Here is a 27,062-nt window from a genome sequence, read left to right as displayed (position 1 = left end):
CTTTGTACTGTAATTTAAATTATTTAGTTGTCAATCATTTAAACTATAAAAAATAAATGTCATTAAATTTTATTTTATTTAATACAAGTTTTTATATACTTGTATTATTATTGGCTATAATTTCAAAATTAATTCACTAATTAAGCAAAATATTTGAGGTAAAAATCAATTTAACTATAATTTTACAGTAGTTTTACATTACGAAACAAATATTTGTTTAAATATTTCCGGTAGTTATTAAATTAATATATTTAAGAAAATTGGTAAATAAAATTTAATAAAAAATAAAATATTAGTTAATTTGGTTAATAATAATAAATACAATAATAAAACACAATATCAGATAATAATATTCTAAGTTAATTAAATAGACAGATGAAAGACATGGATAATAATTATTAAAGTTATTTACAAAACATAGTATGAACTGATGAAAACTTTTCCTAATATATTAAATAATAATAAAAAAATATATCAAAAATTAGATGTTAAAAAATATACAAAACTTTGAAAAATTAATTGTTAATCTAATTAAAAAAACAATAATAAATTTACGTACCTTTTTGAGAGTCAAATCATCATTTAATTGGTAAACCTTGTGATCCCCGTACATGACATGGTAGGCGTCGTTATATTTGAATGCACTGATAATGGGATTACTGTTATCGACTGAACCTAAGTCTGTTTTGGTAATCTTTTCATCCCATTCGGTGTCCAAAAGCTTTTTGTAGGCCACGTATTGGTTGGCATTGTTGATACCAATCATAATGACTGCCCGGTTCCTACTGTCATACACTGTGCCCACAAATTTGTTGACTCTATTTTGACAGACAAACAGTAAGCGCAGGTATCTTAAGGTAACATATTTTAAATGGACATTTGGTACCTATCATTTGATATATATTCGGGACTAACCCCGGGAAACGAGCTCCGGTCGGTCGACCGATTTGCCCGGAGCTCATAGCCGTAACCGCCGATCGTACTGTTGAACAAAAAAAACGTCGACGACTTTGATTTAGGTCTGATCATTGAGTAGACCTGTCGGTCTTTGTTATCATTGCGCTGATAGAAAATGAATGTCGTGTTCAGCATATAGGCATTGAATATACACCACTCCCGGTGCGTCTGCAACTTGGACTCATCGCAAGCYTCTGGAACGGAGTCGACTGTAAATGCCGTTGCAATTGTSCCCATATTCAGCTCATTTACTTTGAAATAATAACAAAAKAGTTATCACTATCACTATAGTGTTTAGATATATATATATATACTGTATATACCGGGAAACGTAATGGACAGCAGAAGTGGTGGTGTGTTGAGCTGTTGAGGACCGGCCTGATTGTCCTCTTTGTACAACCAAAACTCAGAGTTGTCGCGGATCAGGTAAATAGTTTTGTGATGACTGAATATAGAGGTGACGGCAGGTTTATCGCTGTCACAGAATCGCGACGACTTACAGAGCGTCGAACCAATCGTAACAATTGTCACCAATAAAGCTAATTGATAGCACAGGTATGTCATAGTTAGAGTAAGTCACAGTTGTATTCAATGGTTTTTGTTTTATTTTCAATTATAATATATTTTGATAGTTTATGTGTAGAAAAAATATATCAATTAATATAAATGTAAAAAATTCAAAAAATATTAGAATTGTTTTATATATTCAATTAGCGCGCGTGCATTACACGTACCAATTATTTGAAAAATTATTACTTTTTAACACAATTTATTTATTTTGTTAAAAAATTACACAAAATAACTATTAAAATATTTATTGCAATTAAATTTGACTGCAATATACAGATTACTTATGATATTTAATTGTTTAAAAATATGTATTTCGAGACATGAGATGCGAGATATTTCATCAATTGTTAGTTTTGTATAAAAATTTAAGTTTCAGTTAAATTCAAATCATTTCACAGATTTTTTTTATTAGTATTCAATTTCTATCCAAAATTACCGAAAATCCAAATCAATTGAAAATGAAAACCATTGCTATCGACGTTGAGTCTGAAGAGAAGACACTTCCTTCTGGCGGTTCTGGAGGAAAGGTTGTGGAGTCGAGACGTCGCAGAAAGCATTCGGGAGGAGGAAGAAGCAGAAGGCGTTCCCGATCGAGAAGAGGCAGATCGCGATCGGGTGGACGAAAGGGTGGACACCGTCGCAGACGAAGAAGAAGCCGAAAGAGTTGCGATGACGAGTAGTGTAAAAAAAGTGAAGAAGAAAGTGATCTCAGATTTCAAACCAAAGAGTCAATGAATTGAAATTTTTTAGTCAAAATTTTTGAATTTGTTTTCTTGTTATTTGCAATAAAATTTGAATTTTATTAATTTCTGTACATTAAGTAAAAATGTCTAATTTATTGTTTAAATCTTAAATTGTCTTTTAGTGGTAAATAAATTGATTTTATTTGTCTTCAAATTATCATAAAATTAACGAACATTTTTTTTAAACCGTTTCTTAAATCAAAAAATTTAAATTAAAATAAATCTCAAGATATAAATCCAATAAATAATTTGTCTTCACTTTGGAAAAACTATTTTACTAAATAAAAAAYGAGTAACAGCTTCGGTATATATAATATATTAATATTGTATATATTATATATAACCCATTTGTCTTTGAAGTTTTAAACGCTTTTAAAATGACAATTTAACAAGTTTTAGATACCAGCCCTCATCTCCCGTTCCTTCCCTCCCCACACACCCACCCCAACCCACCCCAACCTAACCTAACATAAAGTAATAAAATAGTACTGCATTTGTCATAAATTTAATGGTTATAATAGCGCGCATGAAATTTCAACAACAAATGTGTTACATATACCGAACTTTTGCCAAAAAACAAAAATATTATTTTATAAAACAAATYCAATGAGTTCTTCATCGACGACGACGACGACRAAAAAGTCTGATACAAAAGACACCAAAAAATATGATAATATGTTTCGTATTTTTGCTAAAGAAGGCAACGAAGGGTTTGGTATCAAAGAGTTGTCTGATGTCGTGCAATACTACGGTATTGAGACCAACGATCGTGAGCTCCGGGAGATGATGTTTGAGTTGGATTCATTTGGTACCGACACTGTGACATTCAATCAATTTGTCAAATTGGCGACAAAGAAGATGAAAGACTCGGAAGCAGAGGAAGACTTGAGAAATGCGTTCCGTGTTTTGGATAAAGAGGGCAACGGATTCATATCAATCGATGAATTCAAACAAACAATGAGTGAGAGGTTGAGTACTGAAGAAATTAATGAACTGATACTTGAAGTGGATTTGGGAGACAATCGTGAAATCAATTACGAAGAACTCATCACTGTTTGGGTATCGGTTTCCAAATAGATTTGTTTCGCCGTTTCGACTATTTTTGTTATTTGTTTTTAAGTAATTTAATTAATTTATATGTTTTATTTAACTAATTTAGATATTAATTATTGATTATATTGATTATCATATTTTTAAATTTATTTTTTTATTAACAGTAATTATTTTTAATTGTTTATTTGTTTATATGTTTTTATAAATTGTAGATTTTGTTGTTGTTATTAATAATAAACTTAATTTCATTCATTAATATTCCAATGAAAAGTTTAATCAAATATTTTGTATTAATTGTCAAGTAATTAATCAATTAATATTCATATATYATTATCAGAWCTTATTATATTATAATTATCATCATAAATAATTATCATTTACTTGTATTTTTTAAAAATATTTAATAAAATATTACAAAATTAAATTATCGTTAATACTGTAGTTAAAAAGTTTTAATTTAAAATTCAATTACAGTATAAAGTAAATACTGAACTTGTGTTTTGTTTTTTAATGACAATAAGCATACAATTGAAACATTAATATTTGAAAATAATCTATAAGTTTAGTTTCATTTATTTTAGATATTGTATCAAATAATTCATAGATTATAGTTTTTTTATAAACAGTATTAAATGTATCAAAATTGTATAAATGACTTATTACTGGACACTTTAAAATAAGTTGATTGTAATAAAAACTTTTAAATATTTGAATTCAATAAAATACTTGTAATTAATAGTTTGTTTTATTTGTTCCTCTTTTTTATAATTATTATTAGTATTATTGTTTGTATTCAAGCAAATCTTGTCTAACAATAGTGGACAACAAATTTAATCACGAAATTATTTTTTTTATAAATTTTACTTTTTCTTTGAATCTAAAAACCAGTAATTGATTTTTTAAAGTATTTGATTGCAATGACAGACACTAATAGCTTATCGTCTCAAGACTTGACACTAAAAGACAGTCACTCATCGTCATCGTCACCAGAATCTGCTTCATATAAATTGAGTCCAATCAGTGATAGTTGCGACCAAATCGGCGATTTATATAAACAGAAAAAAGAGCGAATCATTGTTTATGAACCAAAACGACAGTACGAGCCCATCCTTAGTCACAACCGTCTCATTCAATCACATTTGGCTATAAAAAACTTCGGCGACAAACTGTCAAAAGCCAGATCAGAGGTAGCGATACTTGATTTGAGTGACAACAGTGATGTCACTGAAACTGAATCGTCTGGAAAGACAAAATCAAGTAAAGAACAATTGGAAACAAGCGATGGGATGGACCACGAAGTGGATCACTGTTCGGAAATGATTCCCGAATGGATGACACCATCGAAAACAAAGTCGAAGAAAGAGATGCGCAATGGTTTGGATTGTGTGGAACGGCTGCGAAAGTTTTACATCTTTGATGGCATACCTATAATCAACAAACTCTATAACAATGATAACTATACAACCAATTGTGTGACCATTAGAAATGCCGATTATCAGCAACTGTTTTTTGTGGCACCCGATGGCAATCGTGGTATAAGCAAACAATTGCCGTACAGTTTGCGGTTTGTTGACCAATACAACCGACATATTGTGACAATTAGGAAACAATGCAAATGTTTTTGCGCTGAAATTAACGCAAAGATTGAGTGTCCGCCCGGTGTGACAATTGGTGTCTTCAAGGAGAAGCGCCACTGGTTTAGCAGTGCCATAGAGTTTGTCATAATTGATCCGAAATTAAATAAAACCAGATTTACAATCAAAAAGTCGACCGATACTACAGTTAGCTATGAATTTGAAATATTAAATTCAATTAACGACTCAATCGGTACTATAGCTAAACGTTTTGATAAAATCCTATTGAATAATGTCTTAAAAGAAGATCATTGTATACGAGTGGCAGTTCCGCACACATTCACCGTCAATGAAAAATTGCTAATCATATCGGCCGCTATTGTTATCAATTATTACTATTTAAAAAACTATACAATTAAATAGACTTATCTATATAATAATAATAATACTATAATAATAACACTTTACTATTTAATATTCAATTTTACTTTTGTTTAAACAAAAAATATTTGATAATAACTAAAAAATAATAATAAATCAATAAATAATTATTAATATCATAAAACTGGTGATTAAATGAAAAAAGAAAAAAATTATTTCTATTTTTGCTTATTTTGTTTGTCAACAACTTTCGACTGTAATCTTTGATCACTGTTTTTAACCACAGATTTTGCTGGAGATTTGGCGACATTGACCGCTGCCTTAGTGGGAGTCGACTGTTGAGGCTTTTTTGGAGATACTAGTGGTTTGACCGGTAGTTGAGCTTTAGGAGCGGAGGCAGGAGCTACTGTAGTGGCAGTGGGGGTACTAATAGTTTTGTTGAATATTGGTTCGGGTTTGTCCGACTTCATTGACATACTGGATCCGGTGGCCGACTTCATTGATATACTAGACGGTTCCAGTTCAAGATCTTCGCCACTGTGACCGCGTACGGTATCGAGCGTTTCGCGTACAACACCGGCGACTACGTGCCACGTGCCGAAAACTATGGCACCGGCGCACAGACACGAGCCCAGCCAGAAAAGCGATTGAATAAACGACAACTTGAGTCCGAAGAAAGCCATAACCAATGTCAACACAATAATAACAGTCAACATGACGGCCAACATTATGTATCGGCTCAGTGTAAACACATTGTAAGCTTCTTCGCTCTTTTCAATACCTGTACCGATATCTTGACATTTGATTTCTGCCTCAAACTTCTTCAGATTATATTTATAGATATAGAAGAGCAGTGATCCCATGATAAGTGTGGCGCCAGCGCTCAATAAGCCGGACAGCAGTGACTGGAACAGTGCTTCTTTCGATTGCAGTACAAACATACAAAATATGGCCAACAATGAGATACAAAAAGAGGTAAAAACCTGAAGATCAAACCAACTGAGCGCCGGTGTGGCAATCTCTGGCGTTTTGGTCTCCGCCAGCGTTTCGTTACCGATTTGGGCAGCAAATACTTTCGGGTGATTTTTGATGTATTGATTGATCGAACTCTTCTGCAATAGTTTGCGTTGTTTACCATTTTTTGGTATTTCGGTGATCGTGAAGGAGAAGAGATACAGTTCCGATTCGCTGGGCTGCGAGTGATTGGCCCGGATATAGGCAATGAGCGGAATCGGYGTCAGTCGACCCATAACTATRCGCATTATCGACGACTGAGGATCKGGCAGTTTGTTGGACGAAAAACGAACAGGATTGGCCACCGATTGCCGGCTGGCGTCCAACAGTTCAAAGTCAACAGTGGTTTTGTCCAAATCATAGTCACTGGACGGACAGCCAACCTTCAGTTCGATGATGTATTGGTAAAGAAACGATTTGGCYGAACACATAACCAAAGCCACTTGTAGTTCGGGTTCACCGGGAGGTCGTTCCGTGAATTTTGACCAGAAAACCCATAGAGTCATTGCCAACCATAAGATCAAAATGACAATAATGGCTGTAAAACTCTGAATAAATCCACGATTTTTGCACCGACAGTACAAGTCTTTGCCAGTGATCTCAGTTTCGCACCGGTATTTCATGTACGACGCGCTGTTCTTTTCAAAACAAAACACAATATAACTGTCCCGAAAACGATTTAGACTACCAGTGCCATCAGAGGATATTTTGATGATATCGTTTTTGGCGTACAAGTCAGTGGTGTGCATCTCTTCATTATCATTAAGTTTATATACATTACCGTTGATTTTAACAGTGGCGCCGTTGTCTTGATTTCGATTTAATCTCTTTACCGATTTTCGTGCCTTTGATGACTCACTGTTTTCATMATCCAATTCATGACCAGCCGGTGTACTGTCTGYCTGAAGATCCGATAATGTAGTTGTAATTGATTCTTCAAWTGTRACCGTTGTTTCAATGGTCACACTAATTGTTGTATCAGTGCTTTCCTCAGATGTAAACATGTCGTTCTTCACGGGAGTTGACTCTWTGTCTGTTTCATTAGATTCCTGATYTACTGTTGTTGTCGTTGTCATTGCTGTTGTCACCGAAATCGGTATATAAGGACTGATCTTCAGTACCAATAGTAATAATGAGTCGGGAAAATGTTTTTCCCGAAACTGTCCGGTGATTGATCCCAACGAGACGTCCACTTTGTYAGCAGTTTTCATTGCTTCACTCGTCTCTCGGCTCAGGGATGTAAAGACAAACACTTGCGATCGGGTTTTGCTGATCGCCATAAACGACAGTTTACTATCGGGACAGAGATTCACAACGAAACTGTCATTTTGGTTGTCAATGATATGGGACTTGACATCAATATTATTGGTCAAACATGACAGACACCAAACAACATGGGAACGGTATGTCAWTAYTATTAACCATATAATTGCCACAATAAAACACTTTGAATACATGTTTGGTTTGTCATAAAATAAAGTCACAATTAAATTACAAAAATGCAATTAACAGTATAAACGGTAAAATACAAACAAAATATCGTTTTTATATACAGTTATATTAATTGTTTRAATAATAAAAATTAAAAAAATTTAACGAGTTTATTAGTCAAAAAAATTATATATAATAATTAATTTAGATCAACAGTTATTTTTAACATAATTATATAAATATTTAATTATAATTATTACTGTATAATGAATAAGTGAAACTTGTGTCTCGTAAAAAATTAAATTGTATTATATTATATTAATTAATTATATATTATATGAATCAAATATTTGGTTTGAAAGCTCTATTACAGTATACCGGTATATAAAATCTGAATACAATTGTTTGTCACTAAACAAACAAATAAATAACTATAAAAAATGAAACCACAATACTATTTGAATGTTGTGTTCAACAAAATTGAACATCAATTCAGAGTAAACTGTCCGCTGATTTATAATATATGTTTTACATACAAGTATCCAGTTATTAGACAACTACTATGTTTGCCGATTGGATTTTTAATTGGTTACTTGTTTTACGTTTATGTTGTTTACCGGTTTGATATTGACATCAAAATGGAAAAAGTAATCCGCTATTTGATTGTCTCGTTGGTCACCATTATGTTTACCGTTTCGGTCGAAATGCGGGCCATTTGTTGTCTACTATTGCCATCATTTTCAGGTTAAACATACTATACATTAATATTAATTAATTAATTGAATGTCCGCTCAATCCAATAGGCAGAAGTGGTCGAAATTATTTGATATTTGTAATATTGATTACATTGTTTGATGTCCCGGTGCGCAATGCTATTGAAAATACAGCAGAGTTAGCCCAATGGAGCTATTGTTCGCTGAAGACAGGTCTGGAACAGGCAATGGTTGGCCAACAGTTGATTAGCGAACCGGCAAAAACTATTATTCAAAATTATATCGATCAACAAATTAGTGATCAAATACAACAACACACCGATAAAAAAATTAAAAACAAACAGTTAGACAAATTGGACAACAATTTTGGACGACTTTACGCCAATCATAGACAAAGAATAGAGAAACGATTAAATGACACCAAAGATAACATAAACGATAAGGACAGTCATCCTAAAAGTAAAGATAATGACAGTAAAAATGGCACTCATTTGGATGAATTCAAAGACAAAATGAATGAAATGTGTGAAAATAATTTGAGAGATAAATTCAATGATTGTTATAATACTTTTAAATTTGGTTTCTGGATGCGTATTGTTGCTTATGGGGCTCAAACGTTTACCAGGTTTTTCAATTTTTACAATTTTTTTTGTGGTTAAATATCATTTTATATTTATTACCTGAATATTAAGACTGAATTTTTTTTTAAAAATTGAATTTTGGTATTGTGTATACTACTGTATTGATTAATAATTTTAGCCTGGATGAAAAGGCCAACAAATTTTGTCAGGAAAAAATTTTGAAACCAATGTATAATAAAACATGTACCAAACATCAAAATCTAACGGTGCCCGACAAAGATATGAATGAAATGAACAATATGTCAGACATGATATCTATGCTGAGAAACACTATAACTATTGACCATAAGTTTGAAACGATAAACATTACGGAATTATTGAAAATGAAAGGTGTCGTCCAACAGATCAACTATTATCGCAAAACAAGTGTCTATTACAGCAAACTGGCCGGTCGTATAGCCAGACATCTGGTCTTATTTGTATTTCTATGGATATTCATCAGTGCCAAGTCATACCATTATAGCTATCTGAAGAAAATCCAATTTGACAATTGCTATATTACCGGCTATTTTAGGCGAATCGATGCCAGACGTAAAAAAGCGGTAATAATTTTTTTATTGAAAAAAATTAATTATATATTATTTTCAACAACAAAAAAAATAATTTATTTTTATTAATAATTTTTTATTGTTTTSTTTTAATTTTCAGAACAAACTATCATTACTTCCATTAAAACTCTTTGAGCGCAAAGAACTATTAGATCCATACAGTCCTCAGTTATCGCCGTTCGAGAAGAAACACTTCAAATGCAGTACAATATGTTTAATCATATTTTTCATTTGCATTGTAATTATCTTAACAATGGACTCAATTATCTATGATATAAGCCAATTGATTAGTAAAGAATTGGGACAGATATGGGTGACACAGTCGGGGCATCACTCGATGGACCCGAACGTAACCGGCTGGAGGGGCATCAACTCGGGTTATATGCCGACAATTATGAAACACAATCTAAATATTTATAAATTTAGATTTGAATTCAACAGTTATGTAACAACAAACAGCTATTGTTCAATGAAGATCCAGAAAATCAATGACAAAGTCATTGCCGATATCTACCGTTTCTTTGTATTGGTTTGTCTGTTAAACTATTTGGATATGTATTTATTGCGATTGCGGCGACTCATATGCGGCTACTTTTATCCTATTAGAGCCAAAAAGCGGACATTATTTCTCTATAATGAGACACTTAAACATCGAAAAGGATTATTAAAATATTCTGTACAACGGGTCCGCCAAATGGTTGCCGACAAACTGTTTGACTATTCAAAAGGTCAGCTTCCAAGTGGTGCCTACTTTTACGGCTATTTAAATGACAGAAACTGTCCGTTTTTGGTCAAATGCCTGCAGAAGTTGATATCATTTTTATCCACTAAAAAATGTATTGTTTGCGATGAAAAACTCAAGACAAGCGCCGATTATGTCAAATGTCCCGAAACTAAGTGTGGTCTTTATTATTGTCTTCAATGTTGGACAGTTGAGTGTAACAAACAGTGTCTTGTTTGTCATCCAAGTCCTTATTTAGACTAAAATGTCAATTATAAATAGTATACAAGTTTTGTATTATCATTTTTATATATATTTATACTAAACTTTATTTTTAATTTATCAATATACATTAGTAATAAAAATTTGATTTTGATTTATGTGGTAAACAATAATAAACTTTCCAATACTTGATATTAATATCAATTATTAATAATTGTTTTTATTGCTAACTCAAGTGATAAGTGAAATATAATTATTACTTWATTTTCGAAGAAATTGTCGTAATTTTAAAATTAATGAAATATGAATACAATATAATAGATATGCTTTTATCAGTTGTCATTATTATCACATTATTAACAAAAAAAAATAATTAGGAAAAAATATTTACAATTAAATTACTAAATTTTTAAATATAATGGACAGTCATCTTTATCACGCCCGCCTATCTTTGACCACTTTGTTCATCTCTAACTGTAGTGTYTTGTATTTAGCAATGAGTACATCAAACAGTTTGTCATCGCTGAACAATCGGATCGTACGAACACTCTGGATGTCATCAACTGAACAGGTATCAAAATTAACGAGTCGTTCAAATTGGCTCATATCGGCACCGGGATGCTGGTCACGTATCTTTTGTAGCGCCTGTACAATAACGGCCGGATTGGTTTGCATCAGACCGAGTATAGACTCCATGGTATCGAAACTTTCGGTCAAATAGGACTTCTTTTTGACAATCAGTTTACTATTTTTGGCGATAAACCGTTGGCACGCATTCACCAGTTCTGTYAGCTCATAGAGTACAGCAAACTCATAGATAGTGGCGATGTTATCGATCACTGATAGTAAACTATTATCAAATCGACGACTCCGGAGAAAGTCATCATAGGAGGCACTGGTAATGGTGTCGCTCAGTCGTATATAGTTATGCTTTTTTAGCATAGTAATTAGATACTGTTCGATGTACTGTACCAGTCGGTGCAATTGATACCTGTGCCCAAGTTTGAACACTTGTATTGCCTGTTGAAAGTCTTTATCGTTGTCCATCTCGAAACGTTCGCTATAGATATAACGGAGCATAACTCTGAACGCATCGACCGGCGCCTCCCGAATGTCCACTTCTCGGGCCGTACTTTCCATTAGGTCGCCGTAAAACATGGCATTAAACACTGGACTCTTGGCGGCCAAAACAAACCGATGAGCCGGCAATCGATGGCCTTCAACCACAAGTGTTAGATCGCTATTCATTTCGCTTAAGTAATAGTTTCTTAACTCTGGAAACGAATCCATTTAGTGACTGATGTTTRTGTCTCAAGAGTCGACTTTTAAATMAAAAAAAACTTATTTTTTAATATAATAAAAATTATTATTATTATTATTTATGTTGAAAACAATTCAAGATAGTAATCAAGGAATCAAGTAATACTTAGTTATCAAAAAAATGTCACAATTTAAGTGTTGATTTTATTGTCATAATATTATTATTAATAATAATACAGTAATATTAATTATGATAATTAATTACATAATTTTATTACTAATATAATGGCAATAAACGAGTACTGTATAATAAAATTAATGTTTAAAAAATTGTCATTGAAATATTATTTAAGTTTTACGAAAAATTAATTAATTAATTATTTTGTAGACTTTTGTAGACTTTTGTCAAACAAATACTTGAAAGTCATGTGGTTTTTATAATATTATATAATTAAATCAAATACTAAAAAACAAATACTACCTAGACATAATTTGATGATAAAATAAATATCATATATAATATAATGTATATCAAAAAACACAAACATAAACTAAGATTTTCATTTTTTATAACTWATAAAAAATATTATATTATAATATCAGTTATATACGAATCATACAATTTATATATTTTTATCACATTTATAATACTCGATATATAAACTTCAAGTAGTATTGCATACATACTGTACATACAGTACTGTTTATACACATTGACGATAGTTGCTATAAGTAGTTCAAATTAATTGAGAAAAAATATGATAAACATTTTTTTTAATGTTTTTTAATAAATAAACATTTCTATATATTTTATTTGTTTATTTAGTTCAAATCCAATCTACAGTAAGTTGCATACATTAGTAGTACATTCATACGAGAATATATTAATAATAAAATATTTATTAGTAATTACAATACATAAGTATTATTATTACATTAGACTTGATTTAATCATATGACTTTATTATAATAATATTAATAAAACATATAATAAATAAAAAATTATTTAGTTGTTGGCTATTAATAATAATAATAATATGTATGTAAAATAATATCGTAACAAAAATTTTTATATGTTTTATATCAAATCATGTTTAATGGTTTTATGTTTTTTATATTAGTTGTTATGCCATAATATAAAATGCAATTTCACTTTCAATGTTATTTTAATTTACACTATTACATCACTAAAACACATACGTACAGTATTTTAAAATAATATAAAATATAAATAATTTTTACATAAAACTCGTTTGATAATTAAATTTAAATTTTTAATTTATAAAATCAATATTAAAAATCCTGCATTTAATAGACATCAAATAAATTTTATTATCAATTATAAACTAATTTCATCTAAATATTAATTTTGAATAATAGCTTAAATAAGGGTTTATTTCTAAATATCAGAATTTAAATATTAATTTTGAATAATTTATATTAACAACAAAAATATTAGTAAATAATTAGTAAATATTTTTTTTTGTTGAAATCCAATTATCGATGCAATCAAAAAGGGTCACTAAAGGGATAGTTCTTATGCTTACCTATACCCCAGTGTGTCCAGGGATGGCACCGGTAGTTCCTGTCAAGTCCATCGATAGCTGTCATCTCGTCGTCGGTCAGCTTGAAGTCAAAGAGCCGAATGTTGGCCGCAATACGTTCGGGTGTCGAGCTTTTCGGTATAACTGTGACTCCTCGTTGGACTTGCCATCGAAGTATGACAATAGCATCACCGATGCCGTACTTTTTGGCCAACTCGCGGATCAACGGCAATTGTATGGGCGGTACAAGCGATTTGTTTGGTCCTGTAGTGGCCAGAGGCGAATAACCGATAAAAGCGATGCCCTTTTGCTGACAGAACCGCAATAGTTGTGTGTTAGCGAAGTACGGGTGCGACTCGACCTGCAAGACGGCCGGTACGGTTGAGGATTTATCAATCAGATCCTGTATTTGACGGGCATTAAAGTTGGACACACCGATAGAACGGGTGAGACCTTTCAAAAGAAAATATCCGTTTCAAGGTTTGGGAGGGAAAGGAATATATTAGTCATTATAAAAAATGTTTATTTAAATGCAAACCTTTTTGTTTGATTAGTTCAAACTCACGCCAAACGTCCGCTAATTCAATACTTTCGTCGAACAATACCTGACCATCACTGGCTCCGGGATGATAGTCGTCGTCAACCTGTTTGAACGGTGTCGGCCAATGAATCAAAAGTAGATCCACGTAATCGAGACCTAAGTTTTGCAGTGTCCGTTCAGCGCTCAATGTCGGTCGGCCGGCAGCCAACCAATTTGGCCAAACTTTGCTCACCACAAACAATTGGTCGCGAATCACTTCGCCGGCAGCAATGGCCGCGCGTAGGGCTGCACCAACTTCGGCTTCGTTGCCATAGAAATCGGCTCCGTCGAAAAGTCGATAACCAGCCCGAATGGCAACACGAATGTCGGCACCGGTAGCTTCATAGGTACCGAAGCCGACCATTGGCATTGAGTGGCCGTCATTTAGATTGATTTGTTGAACTGACGACATGGCTCTCAAATAGCTGTCACTACAATCTATAACAAAATTTTCAATAAGTTTTCTGATAGTTTTTCACCAAAATTTTTTATCRTCTCATATATCATATCATATCATATCATTGGGCGCTTCAATGCCATCGACTCTAAGATTATCCATAAAATTTATTTTCTTATCATTTTATTTTTGATTTAACTATAAATWTATATATTAATATATTTCGTACACAAATCATATCTAATTTTTTTTTAGATAAAATGTTTCAAATAATTTTAAGACAAATATTGTTTTATACTTACCGTAAACCTACACTCATTAAACCATTTAAAAAAACTGATTTACAAACTCTATATTTTTAATCTCTAAAATAATTCTAACAATTTCTATTATTGGTATAAATTTATTTTATAAGGACTCACATTGTTGATATTCACTTATATTACAGTTTAGTTTAGGTTAGTTTAGTAAGGTTAGGTTAGGTGAGTCCTTATAAAATACATTTATTCCCTATTATTAATTAATTGTAAATATATAATTATTTCTTTACTAATTATAAAAATCTATTAAAGTTATACTTGAAAAATGCCGTAATTTAACTCCTAAATTAGCAAACAATTTATTATAAATTTTATATTATATGCACTTACTGTACTATTTATACAAATCGCACAACAATTAGATTTAGGGGTTAAATCATTAAATAATAAAAATTAATAGTAAAAATAAATATATTAATATAATTTAAATATATAAATAAATAAATTGACACATGATGTTTGTTTGGTTGTAATCAGATTTAACGTTTTTATTTTATTTCATTATTTTTTCAAACTTTTTTTTAATCATTATTTTTTTCATTAATTATCTAAATATGTTAACATTAGGATTGATTTCAAATAAATTATTAGATATTGATTTAGATTTAGTTACAGAAAAATTATTCTTATTATAAACTGTTGTTTTTTTTAAACATTAATTCAATTATYGTTTTATCATTTTTTAAAGAATGTTTGTTAACATTTATATTTTTAATTCAATTATTAATTATTAGATCAATTATTATATTTTAACAATTATTATTTAATTATGAAAAAGCAAACAAATATTTCAAACAATTAGAAAGTTTATAATATCATTTTAATTAGCGTAATTGTTATTTAATATTTATAATTATTGATCAAATTTTTTTAAAAAATAATAATTATTTTTAAATGTTATTAATATATTTTAATTAAAATACTCGTCGATTTGTTTGCTTTTTCATTTGAGAAAAACATTATTATTATTATTACTATTTTTAACTAAAATTTACAACAATTTTGTTATAATTCACTTGTTTTGTGTGTTTTTTCTATTCAAAAATTTTATATTATTTGTTGACAATATTTTTTAAAAACTAATATTATTTTGTTTTCATTTGATTTGCATAATCATATATACTATTATTTGTATATTCCTCATAGTATGTATTAGTTTAACAAAAAATTATATATTTTAAATAATTTTCTTCAATAAATCATACCTCATATCAATTTCACAGAATATTCTTTATATATTTTTTTATAAACCAGTTTTTAACGTTAACATTATTATAATTAGAAATTGTTACCCACGATATCTTACTCACTCACTAACTCAATATATTGATATTAATTAATTTTTTCATTATGTTAACGATACAAATTATAACAATGTTATCGCTAATAAAACTGGTAATTACAGTGTCAGTTACAATAATATTTGTTTTATTTTCATAATTTGCATTTAAGGCTGAAATATAGGTTATATATATAATACTATTTCATATTATATGGAATAATGTGTTTTTTGTGAGAAAGTGAGTGAGTGTTAGGACAGAGAGATTACAAATATTAATAATTTATTGATTAATAATAAATTGTAATTATATTTGAAAACAACATCTAATTCAATACCAGAATATTTCTAAATCATGGATTTCCAACTAAACTCTTAAATATATATATATATATACTCTTTTATAGCGATTGGCAATCATGTTATTTAAATCATAGCACAGATACCAAACGGATGGTCCGCTAATTATATGTGTTTTCCAAATATATATATATTTTAATTATATATTTTTTTTGATAAACACTTCACATTATATTTACGCTTAATATATATATATATTTTAATCACAGCATATGTTTTGTATGTTTTCAAAAAATAAACAAAAAAAACAAACAATATTTTTAATATATATATATATAGTTTTTATAAATAATTAATTATTTTAAAAAACATTAATAATAAACAAAATTAAAATTGACATATAAATAATATCAAAGCAAAATTGTTTATTAAACAAAAAATTTTACTAATTTAATTGAATTAGTTATTGAAACTAATAATTATATTTTTTAAATATATTGATACAAAAAAAATTATGTAATATTTATGTTAATATTTATCCTAACATACATGTGCTATAAACTAGTCAAAATTAAAAATAGACTATTTTCATGTTTATAACACATGTTTATCTATCAATTATTCATGAAAAAAATCAATTTATTATTTTTTATTATAAATTAAATAATAATTTTTATAGTAAGTAAATATATTAGTGCATTCAATTAGTTAAAACAATGAAAGAAACAATATTTTAAAAACTTATTATTTCATTCAGTTTTTTAGAGCATCATTAGAGATACAATTTGCACTAAATATATACTCAAATTAAAAATAATAATAATTAACTAATGAGTTAATGAATAATATAATTATAAATGATTTTTCTTTTGATTAATTTTTAATCAATTGAGATGAGAATTCTTCATAAAATAATAATAATAATATAATTACTGTATAATAAAATAATAGTGAAATTTTAAATGTGATTTTACTGTATTTTTCACAAAAAAATATTTTTTTTCAAAAAGTGTACTTAATATATATATATGTCACTAAACACAAAAATAAAATACAATTTCTTTAAAAAATATTTTAGTGAAAAATTTTGAAATTGTTTTTCAAATGTGTGTATATTTTGATCGATAAGTAGATAGAAATAATAATTAATATTATTATTATTATTAATGTTGTATACTGTATATTATAACAGCATATTACGAGTGTTAAATATATTGAATAAATATATAAGCGATAACTAACTCATAATAAATATTCAAATATATTTATAATTAGCTTATGTTTCAATAAAAAATGCTAATTATTATTTTAGTTAACATATGAAATATGATTTTTTTTGTATTTTTTTGTATTTATATAGATATCGAATTTATTATTATTATTAATATAAGTTAATGTCGTTAACAATAAAAGTATGAATTGATGATCAAAATAACCATGATAAATTCAATACGATTTTATGATTGCAAACAAATTTGCCAAATCATGACAGTTAACTATTTTTAAAATATATTTGAAATATATATTTAATATATAATTGATGAATTACATAATTATATGATATATATAGAATAATATCCAATATTCAGTATGTATTTCAATATTATATATTTAATATGTTTTTTTTGTATGTTTGTGTAAGAGATATGACTAGAAATGGATTAAAATACTATTTTTTATTGAAATTTTTGAAACTATTTTTAATTTTTTTTATTATAATAGTATTTATTATTATTTTTTATTAAAAATATATGAGATATTTGTAGATACATTTTTAAAAAAACTTATAGTGCGCTCACTATTATTATTATTTATTTATTTATCATTCAATGTTCACTCAAATAACTGAAAATTTTTTTAATTATGTGGTAATAATAATAATAAAAAAGAGAAATACAGGAAAAAAAATGAATTAAAAAATTTAAACAAATTATTTCAGAGAATATGGATAAAGAAAAATAAAGCTTTTAAAACAATAAAAAACAAATATAATAATGAAAATCATATGAAAAATATCTGTCACTTAAAAACAAACACAAATCAAAACATTTCATTAAATTTTTAACCAATTTTCTGCTATTTTTATTATTCTTTTATAAATAAATATAAATAATATTTATATATAAATAATATCAAACAATTCACGTAACTGTACTCAACATATAACTTAAGATAACTAATAAATCTCTTAATTATAAACTACTAATCATATGATAATCATTGACATCAATAACACTCTTATAGACATTTGCATCTCATAAGGCCATAGATGACAGAAATAGTCATTCAAATGGACAGTTGTATTCATACATAAAACAATTACTTAATTAGAAAAAAACAACTTAAACATACATTTCATTCTATACCTATTCAATTAATCAATCAATCAATTGATAACACTTTCAAAAATCCTATCCAACATTTTTTAAATGAATAAAATATATTAATAATAATAATAATGATAATAAAAACAAATAAAACAAATATTTTTCTTCATCTATAAATAGCTATTAATTAATTAAAGTTATAATAATAACTATTAACCATTAGGTGCTATGAATTTCAAAAACTTTAAAAATATATCATATTTTTAAACACATTATTTTTGATCTCATTTTTAAAACATATATTTTATGGCATATATAAAAAGTCAAATATATATACGATAAATATTATTGATTATTAAAAATGAGACAAAAATAGTATATTGCCTTTAAAAACAAAAATTGCGGGCAATATTAGTGTGTGTATGAAAAAATGTGTATATATTTGTATTTTCAAGTATTTTAGATGTTTTAAAAATAATTGCAAACTATATGCAAATTATGAAATTCAATGAATGAATTAAATGAACAAATGACAGATCAAATCAATATATTTTTTTGTATATATATATAACTCTCACAAACTTATTGCAGATTACGATCCTTTCGTTTCTTAACCTTCTTCTTCATGACAACAGTGATCGGCAGTTTGGCTTTGGACAGACTGTTAGTGGCTGTACTGTCTGACACCGATTTGGTCCGAAAATTGAAAAAGTGTTGTTCGAGTAGAGCTGTAGAAGTGGCGTTAGTCGCGGCTAATGTCGACTCCGAGTCAGACGACGAAACAACTGATGAATTGTTGTCACCGTAATCGTCGTTATTGTTGACATTGATGGCCAGTGAAGGAAAGTCCGACTCTGATTCAATTGTATACATTTCTTTCGACGTCGATAAGGGAAACAACTGTCTGTCACTATTGTCGTCATCACTATTGTTAGCAAATAAGACAATCAGTTAATATCAATCAATAAATATAATATAAGCTAACACTTACCCGGCGTATCCGTGAAGAAATGGACATAATTCAGCTTTAAAACAGAACCCTTCCTCCCAATACTTGCAGGTAATGGAGCCGATATCGTGCGAGTACTTGCAGTCACTTCTCATACAATTACCATCGATAAAGAAAGAACACGGTTTTTGTCGGTGCTTTGCAACTGTTGTGTAATAATAATAAAAAGCTATTAATTATACAAATCATAATATCACAGGTAATATAAAAAATGTTATAAACTAATCAATAATACTCACAATCAGCGAGTCGTGGCTTTAATTGAAAAGTTGATCCTAAAGGTGATGATGAGTCTCGTGGATCGTAACCATTATAACGATGCAGTTCCGAGTCTGTGTCTAACTTATTAAATATCATATCCACGTAATTGCGAATACTTTTGGTGTTACATTTATCTTCGGGATGCTTTGCCACTTGAAATGGCAAATCATCGTAATAATCATTATTGTCAAACACGTCATCGTTGGCCTCATTTACCACATCCTGGACTGCAAATGCCGAATACTGCGGACCAGTGAACACAGTGTTCGGTTTATTACCGTTTTTTGTCGACAATGGTGTATCGCCGCTATCCATATCATAGGTATCCCAATAGTAGTTCCATGATTGCCGCTTTTCGCCACTCTTGCAGTTTAATACCACATCACCGCCAATATTACCATTGTTATCATAGTCCGAATCGTACCAATCATCCAAAGTTGATAATGAATTAGTACAGTCAGCGAGTAATTCAGAATCTGAAATACCGTTACGCAAGACTTCGTTAATCATATTATACAAATCCTGATATTCGGGTTCGGTTTCAATCTGAGTGTTGGCCTCAACTATCGGCTCTAACTTTAGTTCCTCCTCCAACTGCACTTCTCTCTCAGTGTTAGTCGATTTATCGCTATAATAGATAATATTCATTTTATTAGTTAAAAAAAACATTACAAATATTTATGTAATTATTAGTTCTTATACCTCATTTTGTTTTCCTTTAATACGGGACTAAATTCATCGCTAATGGACAGCGCGGAGACAATTTCATTGGGACCGTAATCGTAATCAAATGGACCAATATATGAGGCCAACTCGTCCAACGATGTGGACAGTGGACGCAATTTGAGTGAAACCACAACATTGTTATCATCATAGATAGAGTTATTATTGTTAACATTGTTGGGACATTTATCGGAACAAATGACCAAATTTTTAATCTCGTGATCCGTGCCATCAATTATCGAGCCATCGTCTGATTCGTCCCTATCGAATGAATCCTGTTTTATGGGCTGAAAGTGAGTTCGTGGAGATGTCAACAAATTCTCATCGGGTGGTGGACTCAAATTATAGGGCTTATTGTTCAGCAGTGATACCATTGATAGTAACTTTGAAAGTTGTGAAGATTGGTTGTCTTTTTCGTTGGACTTCGGCGTCGATGTTGAACTTAATGAACTAAACTGTCTGAACGGACTGTTTTTCTGGTGATTCTGTAAAGAAATGACAGCACAAGAAGTTGCTGTTTCGAGATATGATTTATTTTCTGTATTGCAAGACATCCAATTGGACTCTTCATCAATCAAATCGTGAGTACCATCGATAAAGCCATCGTCGTCAGGAAATACTTCAAACGACTTCAATATCTTTTCTTCCCAATTCATGCCATGAAAAGTGTATAAATYGTTTTTCGAAACAGGTTTCTCATTAATACCGATCGACATCGATGACCAAATATCAGGAGCTGTGCACGACTTAGGGCTAGGAGTGGCCGACGATTGATTTGACGAGAATGACGAGTCAAAGCTCCAAATGTTTTCCGCTTTGGTCGGCAAACAGTTGACTGCTGTGTTGTCGCTGGTTTTCGGCCAAATCGACGCTATATTGCTGTTAAACTTGTCGACCAATCGCTGGAAAATTTCAATCTCTTCGCCACCCATTCCCGAAACCAATTGATTTGCTTTTGTATTGCCAATTGTCTTCTCAGTGCTGTTGACTAGACTAGTGTTGTCTGATTTGTTGTCACATTTACCTAAAACAGTGCTCTCGATTTCTTCACAATATAAAACTTTGTCCACTTTTATCGGATCTTTAATAATATCCGAACCGTCGACGACACTCATTATTGACTGATTATCATTGCTTAGTTTGTCTGCYGCTGTGTCCAGTAGTGGACAACTAACTAATGATAAATGACTTTTAGAGTTGACCGCAGCTACAGATGTAGTCAATTGTGGAGCGCTTATAGTCGATAATCCATTGGCTGTCGAACTGGTCATAAATTCAATAATCTTTTGTCCGTTCCATTTGTTCCTATCTCTAGACCTAATCATTTGTTTTATCTTCTCTTTACTTCCTTCGTTAGCAATAGTGTCTACTTTTATCGCTGAATTCTTGCCATTGACAGTGCTGTTGGTGTCCAATGAGGGAAAGGCTGCGTAGTATTTCTTGGCCATCTCTTTTGGTGACACTTTAATGCMATTATTATTATTATTACTATTGTTTGTAGCATCAGCTGACTGTAAGTCTGTTTTTATTTCATTCGTGTTATCGGACAATGACTTGAGTTTCTTGAGTTTAGCGCACAATTCGTCCACAAATGACTCGATACCAAACTCCTGCGATTCAACAGAAAAAAGATATAAAAAATTAGTTATTAATCAATTATAACAACAATAAGCCATCAAATCCTTGTTCACAAAACCAAATACCTGTTCAGATGCCGATTTCAAGCACTGGACGACAGCCATCTTTCGCTCTTCATCTCCATTCATGGCATTGCAATACTCAGAGTGTGTCCAACAGTTGCCCTCATCGTTATCGCCGTAATTATTATTATTGATAATACTATTGTTGTTGTTATTATTAGCCTTCAATTGTTTGATATATCGTCGATGTTTCCATTTATTGGTTGTGACCGGTTTCAGTCCATCCAATTTACACGAACACCGACTATCGCTTAATGATATACCCGTAGTGGCAACAGATCCATTGCTGTCATCTTCGTCATCAGTAATGTCGTCCTGCAGTAGACTAAGTATATATCGAGTATAAACCACGGCGTCGATGCCGCGGCTGTCCAATTGTTCTTCGAGCCAATCGGTAAGCGCGTCGGTGGCCTCGGGAGTACCGCCGGCATAGTAACGTCTGGTCATTCGCTGTTTTGTCAGTTTCATTGTCATCGACTTAATCAATGGTGATGTTCTGTTGTAGTTCAACAATGTCTTTACTCGGCGTTTGCTTTTCATTCACAGATGAAGACAACAAAACGATTACCGACAACGATATCACTACCAACACAGCAATGATTAACCAGTATTGCGTCGGCAATCGATAGGACGGTCCGATTAGCGATTAATGAGAGTGTATTAGGAGTGTGTGTGTGTGTGTGTGTGTTGTGATGGGGTGTTAGGTTATAAAGCCCGACCCGACACACGACTGGCCTATCGGTGGCTGACTCGAGGTCTCACAAACCTATTGGCGACTGATTTGCGATTATTTACAAACAAACAATACATTAGTAAATCAATTGTTAATTGTTTTATAATATCAATAATACTATTAATAATAATAAACGAAACAATAGTCATAATAATGAAAAAAGTATTAAACAATTAATACTAATATCCTTTATATTATCAATAGATAGAGTAAATGACTAATAGTTTATTAGCCATTCATATGATAACCTATGACTAGAACTAATAATACGACTCATATATCGTATGCAAAGCACTCAACAAAAACAATAACATTGACTGACTATCGGCTGATTTGTTGATTGAATTTGACATTTGTGTTGACATTTCTATTGATTCAATCAATAAGTGGTTTAACAAAAATCGGACAAAACTTATTACAACTAATTATTTAATAATATTTAGTAAATAATAATAATCTAAACAATCTGTCTGTGAGTGTGTTTGTGTTATAAACCTAAACAAATAAATTCAAAAAACATTATTATTATTGTGTTTTATATTTATTAAATAATTTATATATATTTTTTGTGTTTTGTTGTTATTTATATTAAGTGTTTGTGAGATAACCGACACAAAAATGTGTGACACAAACACATACAACAACAACAAAAATATTGGGTCACAAACTAACTGCAAACACACACTAAATAATAATTGACTAATTTGTTTGATTGATATTATAGATTAAATAATAATAAATATATATTGGATTGTTTAATAAATTATCGGATTTAATTAAATTAGTATTGAAATTAATTAAATTAATATAATCGAAATTTTAAAACAATTTTAGACATGTATTATTATTATTAGGGCGCGCAATATATACATGTATCATATATATACACACATGTATGTACTATACATACATAGACAGCAATAGACAATATAGAGATAACATAGTATTGTATATTAATATATATATATATTATTACATTCATTATAACAGATTCGTAACCATTTGCGGCCACCATTATTGTCGACAACGGACACCATATTTCAATTGCCGGTGGGTTCTTGTGAGTGGGTGGTGGGTGTATACGGGTGGGGGCGTCCACTACAACAATATGATGTTGCACTGTATATATATATATAAATATATATATAATTATATTACATTAGATGTGATGATTGCTTCATTTTTTCGGTCATTGTGTGTTACAATACTGTATACTAMACACTGTATTGTATATATATATCACTAAAATATATTACTATTACTATTAAATTTTGTTGAATTAACTAAAAATTTTGATCTTTAATACTCGGAGTTTAAAATTATATATAAAAAAATGGAAACAAAATTAACCAAAAAATTAGTGAAATCACACTATTATTATATATGAGTGTATTTTATTTAACACTACACTCCACTCACTCACTCACTCACTGTGTGTGTGCAGTGTGTGTGACACTAGTAATGGTGTAGTTGTAGTAATACAGTAGTTATGGACTCAATGTATGACTCACTCACTCACTCACTGATTGTATAGCGAGAGTCAAATCGATTGACAGTAGAGTATGTATTAGTAGTACTGTTGTATTAGCGGTCATACACTGCACACACATATAGACTATTACACACATATACAGTGTGTTTGTACTGCCAGTACTCCCTCTTCTCAAATGTAAAGTGTAATACATATACACTGTGTGTGTATTGTATTGACTCTACAGTCTTAACGTTACAATTGCGCTCATATTATGTGTGTTAGCCTACAGTACAGTGCATTGCAATGCATTGCGTCGACGAGTCGTATTGTAAAGCCATGCTTCCAGTAGATAGACACACATTAAACGTTGCTATACGTCATACATAGATAGTTATACTAATGTTAAACTTATACATTAGGTATGAAATATTATATTTGTATAGACATACATGTGCTCAATGTATTCGTTATAAAGTGAATCCATTATTATTATAATAATATTATTATTACTAGCGTTACGTCATATTTTCCATTAAACTTTTATACCATGTTTTTATACATTACATAAATTATGTGTTTCTAACTAAAAAAAATGTATTAATTGTCAAATTGTGCCAGGACATTCATATAATACGTTAGAATAATTTAGCATGATGACAAAATAATAATATATTTCTAAAAATAGAATATTCTATATTTTTGTTTAACTAATTTTTAATTAACAACAATAAAAATAATAATTTTTATAATTAATAATAAAATTATTTTAATTTAAGTTTTGAATTTTTTTTAATGAGAATAAATTTACATAAATTTGATAAATATTTGCGCCAAATATTACACATGCATACGCAAGTAGAACATTGAACAAACAAAATGTGCATGTTCATATTAATAATTAGACAATTTTTTGATATGGAAATTTTTGTCAAAAAAACATTTTATGACATTCAATGATAAATTTGTTATTATGATTGATAAACATATTTTAAATATATTGATGTATTCAATTTTAGATATTTTAATATTATAATTTTTTATATATATATACTGTTAAACTCTATAAATAATATTTATAATATTAATTTTATTCCAATGATTTACAACTAAAAGATATTTAAATTGAATTTATAAATAGATGCAAATGTTTATTATAAGACATTTWTTTTTTTAAACTTAAACTTATTTATAATAAATGTTATCATAAAAAATAATAATACATATAATTTTATCAATACTATTTTATATATATATATATATTTAATGAATAATTWTTATTTTTTTRAAAGAATAACTTAGCAATAATTTACTGTATGTATAATTTTTGAAATTATGAAACTAGTTAAGTTTGACAAACTTTAATATAATAATCGTAGAATTTTAATATTTTTATGAAATAAAAATAAATTATACTTTAAATATATATACAGTATATATTTATATATATATATATATATATATATATATTGCTTATTATATTGTAATTTTTAATTGAATAATAAATTTCAAATATTTATAGTAAGTTATTCCTAAAAAAAGAGTTAATAATTTTTTTCAAAAAATTGATGAAATATTAATTTTAAAGTATTGACAACATGTAGGACTAAATAGTATATCTGGTCACTGACCGCACGATTACCGTTTTGACTCAATAGTGACTTGTCTTCATTGAGCGGTCTATGACTGTCCTCTCAGGAAAAACAATTTTTCAACATTCATGGAAAGGGTGTGTCATAATGTAATAATTTGAATTCATAAAGTCATAAATTAAGGGAATCTGGTATCTGGTCATACATGTTGTCAATTATATATTATATTTTTACCGATATATGCGTTTACAGCTATAAAATATCGTGTATAAATTTATTATATAAATTATAGTTTGTATAAATAATATTAAAATCAAATCAAAACTTACAGTATATTTAAATTACAATCACTAGATGGATTCATTATTTACATTTAATTAGTATTATTATTAGCAAAAAATTGTGTGTTATTTTTATATAATAATAATTGTTGAGAAATAAATTTATATTTCAATACCTGAGATAATGACCACTAATTTGTCGTACTCTACAATRTAGTGTTGAATCTGGTAGTAGTCTTACAATTATCACTGATTGATAATTTCTTATAATTATTTAACTAATTTTTGTTATATTTTTATTGTATTTAAAAAGTTTTGCTTTTAATATATTATTATTTTATTTTACATATATTTTTCTATAGTTTACTCTAAATATCAAAATAAATTTAGAAGCGTCTTATTTACTGTAATTATATAATTTTATTTTAAATTGTTGTGGGCGGTTTGGTTTAACCTATGGATCAGTTGTCTAGCGTGGGTCGGTATGAGACCAACAACTGATAGTATCACTCAATTCCCACAACGGTATCAATTGATCGGTCAAAGACTTCCCAATTGATTTAGTGATCACTTGAAAGGCACTATTCGTGTCAAACAAAATGATGTACAGATCTGCAGTAGTGGTGACCGGAGTGTAGGCCAGGGATCGATCCGTTAGTACTATTGATAACTTCGATAACTTGTATGGATGGCCAGCGAAATGGTAGACTTTAAGTG

The 27,062-nt window shown here is 29.4% G+C and overlaps 6 protein-coding genes across 7 annotated transcripts; 2 read left to right on the top strand and 4 right to left on the bottom strand.

Moving 5' to 3' along the window:
- Positions 1–309: 309 nt before the first annotated feature.
- On the bottom strand, positions 310–1,571 carry LOC128957971 (uncharacterized). Its single transcript, XM_054303788.1, has 4 exons — positions 1,281–1,571; positions 887–1,208; positions 560–818; positions 310–443 (listed from the first exon to the last, which is right to left on the bottom strand). Exons 1-4 carry the CDS (start codon positions 1,519–1,521, stop codon positions 405–407), a joined length of 861 nt encoding a protein of 286 aa, XP_054159763.1. The 5' UTR covers positions 1,522–1,571; the 3' UTR covers positions 310–404.
- Positions 1,572–2,875: 1,304 nt separating this feature from the next.
- Positions 2,876–3,347, top strand: LOC128959031 (uncharacterized). The gene has a single exon (XM_054304977.1). It carries the CDS (start codon positions 2,877–2,879, stop codon positions 3,345–3,347), a length of 471 nt encoding a protein of 156 aa, XP_054160952.1. The 5' UTR covers position 2,876.
- Positions 3,348–8,165: 4,818 nt separating this feature from the next.
- LOC128959015 (protein sneaky-like) lies at positions 8,166–10,610 on the top strand. Its single transcript, XM_054304973.1, has 4 exons — positions 8,166–8,467; positions 8,527–9,061; positions 9,196–9,619; positions 9,726–10,610. The coding sequence occupies exons 1-4, from the start codon at positions 8,362–8,364 to the stop codon at positions 10,608–10,610; spliced, it is 1,950 nt and encodes a 649-aa protein (XP_054160948.1). The 5' UTR covers positions 8,166–8,361.
- Positions 10,611–10,912: 302 nt separating this feature from the next.
- Positions 10,913–11,893, bottom strand: LOC128958646 (BTB/POZ domain-containing protein 9-like). Its single transcript, XM_054304545.1, has one exon. The coding sequence runs from the start codon at positions 11,856–11,858 to the stop codon at positions 11,004–11,006; it is 855 nt and encodes a 284-aa protein (XP_054160520.1). The 5' UTR covers positions 11,859–11,893; the 3' UTR covers positions 10,913–11,003.
- A 1,411-nt stretch (positions 11,894–13,304) lies between these two features.
- Positions 13,305–14,444, bottom strand: LOC128957451 (aldo-keto reductase family 1 member A1-like). The gene is made up of 2 exons (XM_054303218.1): positions 13,911–14,444; positions 13,305–13,825 (listed from the first exon to the last, which is right to left on the bottom strand). Exons 1-2 carry the CDS (start codon positions 14,362–14,364, stop codon positions 13,338–13,340), a joined length of 942 nt encoding a protein of 313 aa, XP_054159193.1. The 5' UTR covers positions 14,365–14,444; the 3' UTR covers positions 13,305–13,337.
- A 4,337-nt stretch (positions 14,445–18,781) lies between these two features.
- On the bottom strand, positions 18,782–24,491 carry LOC128960932 (uncharacterized). Of its 2 annotated transcripts, XM_054307112.1 has the most exons (7): positions 24,160–24,491; positions 23,978–24,099; positions 22,272–23,044; positions 20,548–22,178; positions 19,824–20,473; positions 19,567–19,729; positions 18,782–19,500 (listed from the first exon to the last, which is right to left on the bottom strand). In XM_054307112.1, exons 3-7 carry the CDS (start codon positions 22,806–22,808, stop codon positions 19,158–19,160), a joined length of 3,324 nt encoding a protein of 1,107 aa, XP_054163087.1. In that variant the 5' UTR covers positions 22,809–23,044; positions 23,978–24,099; positions 24,160–24,491; the 3' UTR covers positions 18,782–19,157. The 2 variants fall into 2 exon arrangements, with proteins under 2 accessions (XP_054163087.1, XP_054163079.1); XM_054307104.1 differs by having other exon boundaries at positions 23,978–24,491.
- Between the last annotated feature and the right edge of the window lie 2,571 nt (positions 24,492–27,062).

This window comes from Oppia nitens, unplaced genomic scaffold (assembly GCF_028296485.1).
Source record: "Oppia nitens isolate AA-2021 unplaced genomic scaffold, nextdenovo-longstitch-racon4-pilon3 scaffold13_pilon_pilon_pilon, whole genome shotgun sequence".
In the NCBI taxonomy this organism is placed as follows: domain Eukaryota; kingdom Metazoa; phylum Arthropoda; class Arachnida; order Sarcoptiformes; family Oppiidae; genus Oppia; species Oppia nitens.
Note: the sequence above shows the minus strand (reverse complement) of the source record. Positions and strands in the feature narration are given on the sequence as shown.

What these genes read in the sequence shown, in the direction of transcription:
- LOC128959015 (XM_054304973.1), top strand. Translation starts at nt 8,362, where the DNA reads ATGGAAAAAGTAATCCGCTATTTGATTGTCTCGTTGGTCACCATTATG. An exon ending in ACTATTGCCATCATTTTCAG is followed by an intron (nt 8,468 to 8,526) that starts GTTAAACATACT and finishes TCAATCCAATAG; the next exon opens with GCAGAAGTGGTCGAAATTAT. An exon ending in ATGCCAGACGTAAAAAAGCG is followed by an intron (nt 9,620 to 9,725) that starts GTAATAATTTTT and finishes TTTAATTTTCAG; the next exon opens with AACAAACTATCATTACTTCC.
- LOC128957451 (XM_054303218.1), bottom strand. Translation starts at nt 14,364, where the DNA reads ATGTCGTCAGTTCAACAAATCAATCTAAATGACGGCCACTCAATGCCA. An exon ending in TGAACTAATCAAACAAAAAG is followed by an intron (nt 13,826 to 13,910) that starts GTTTGCATTTAA and finishes TTCTTTTGAAAG; the next exon opens with GTCTCACCCGTTCTATCGGT.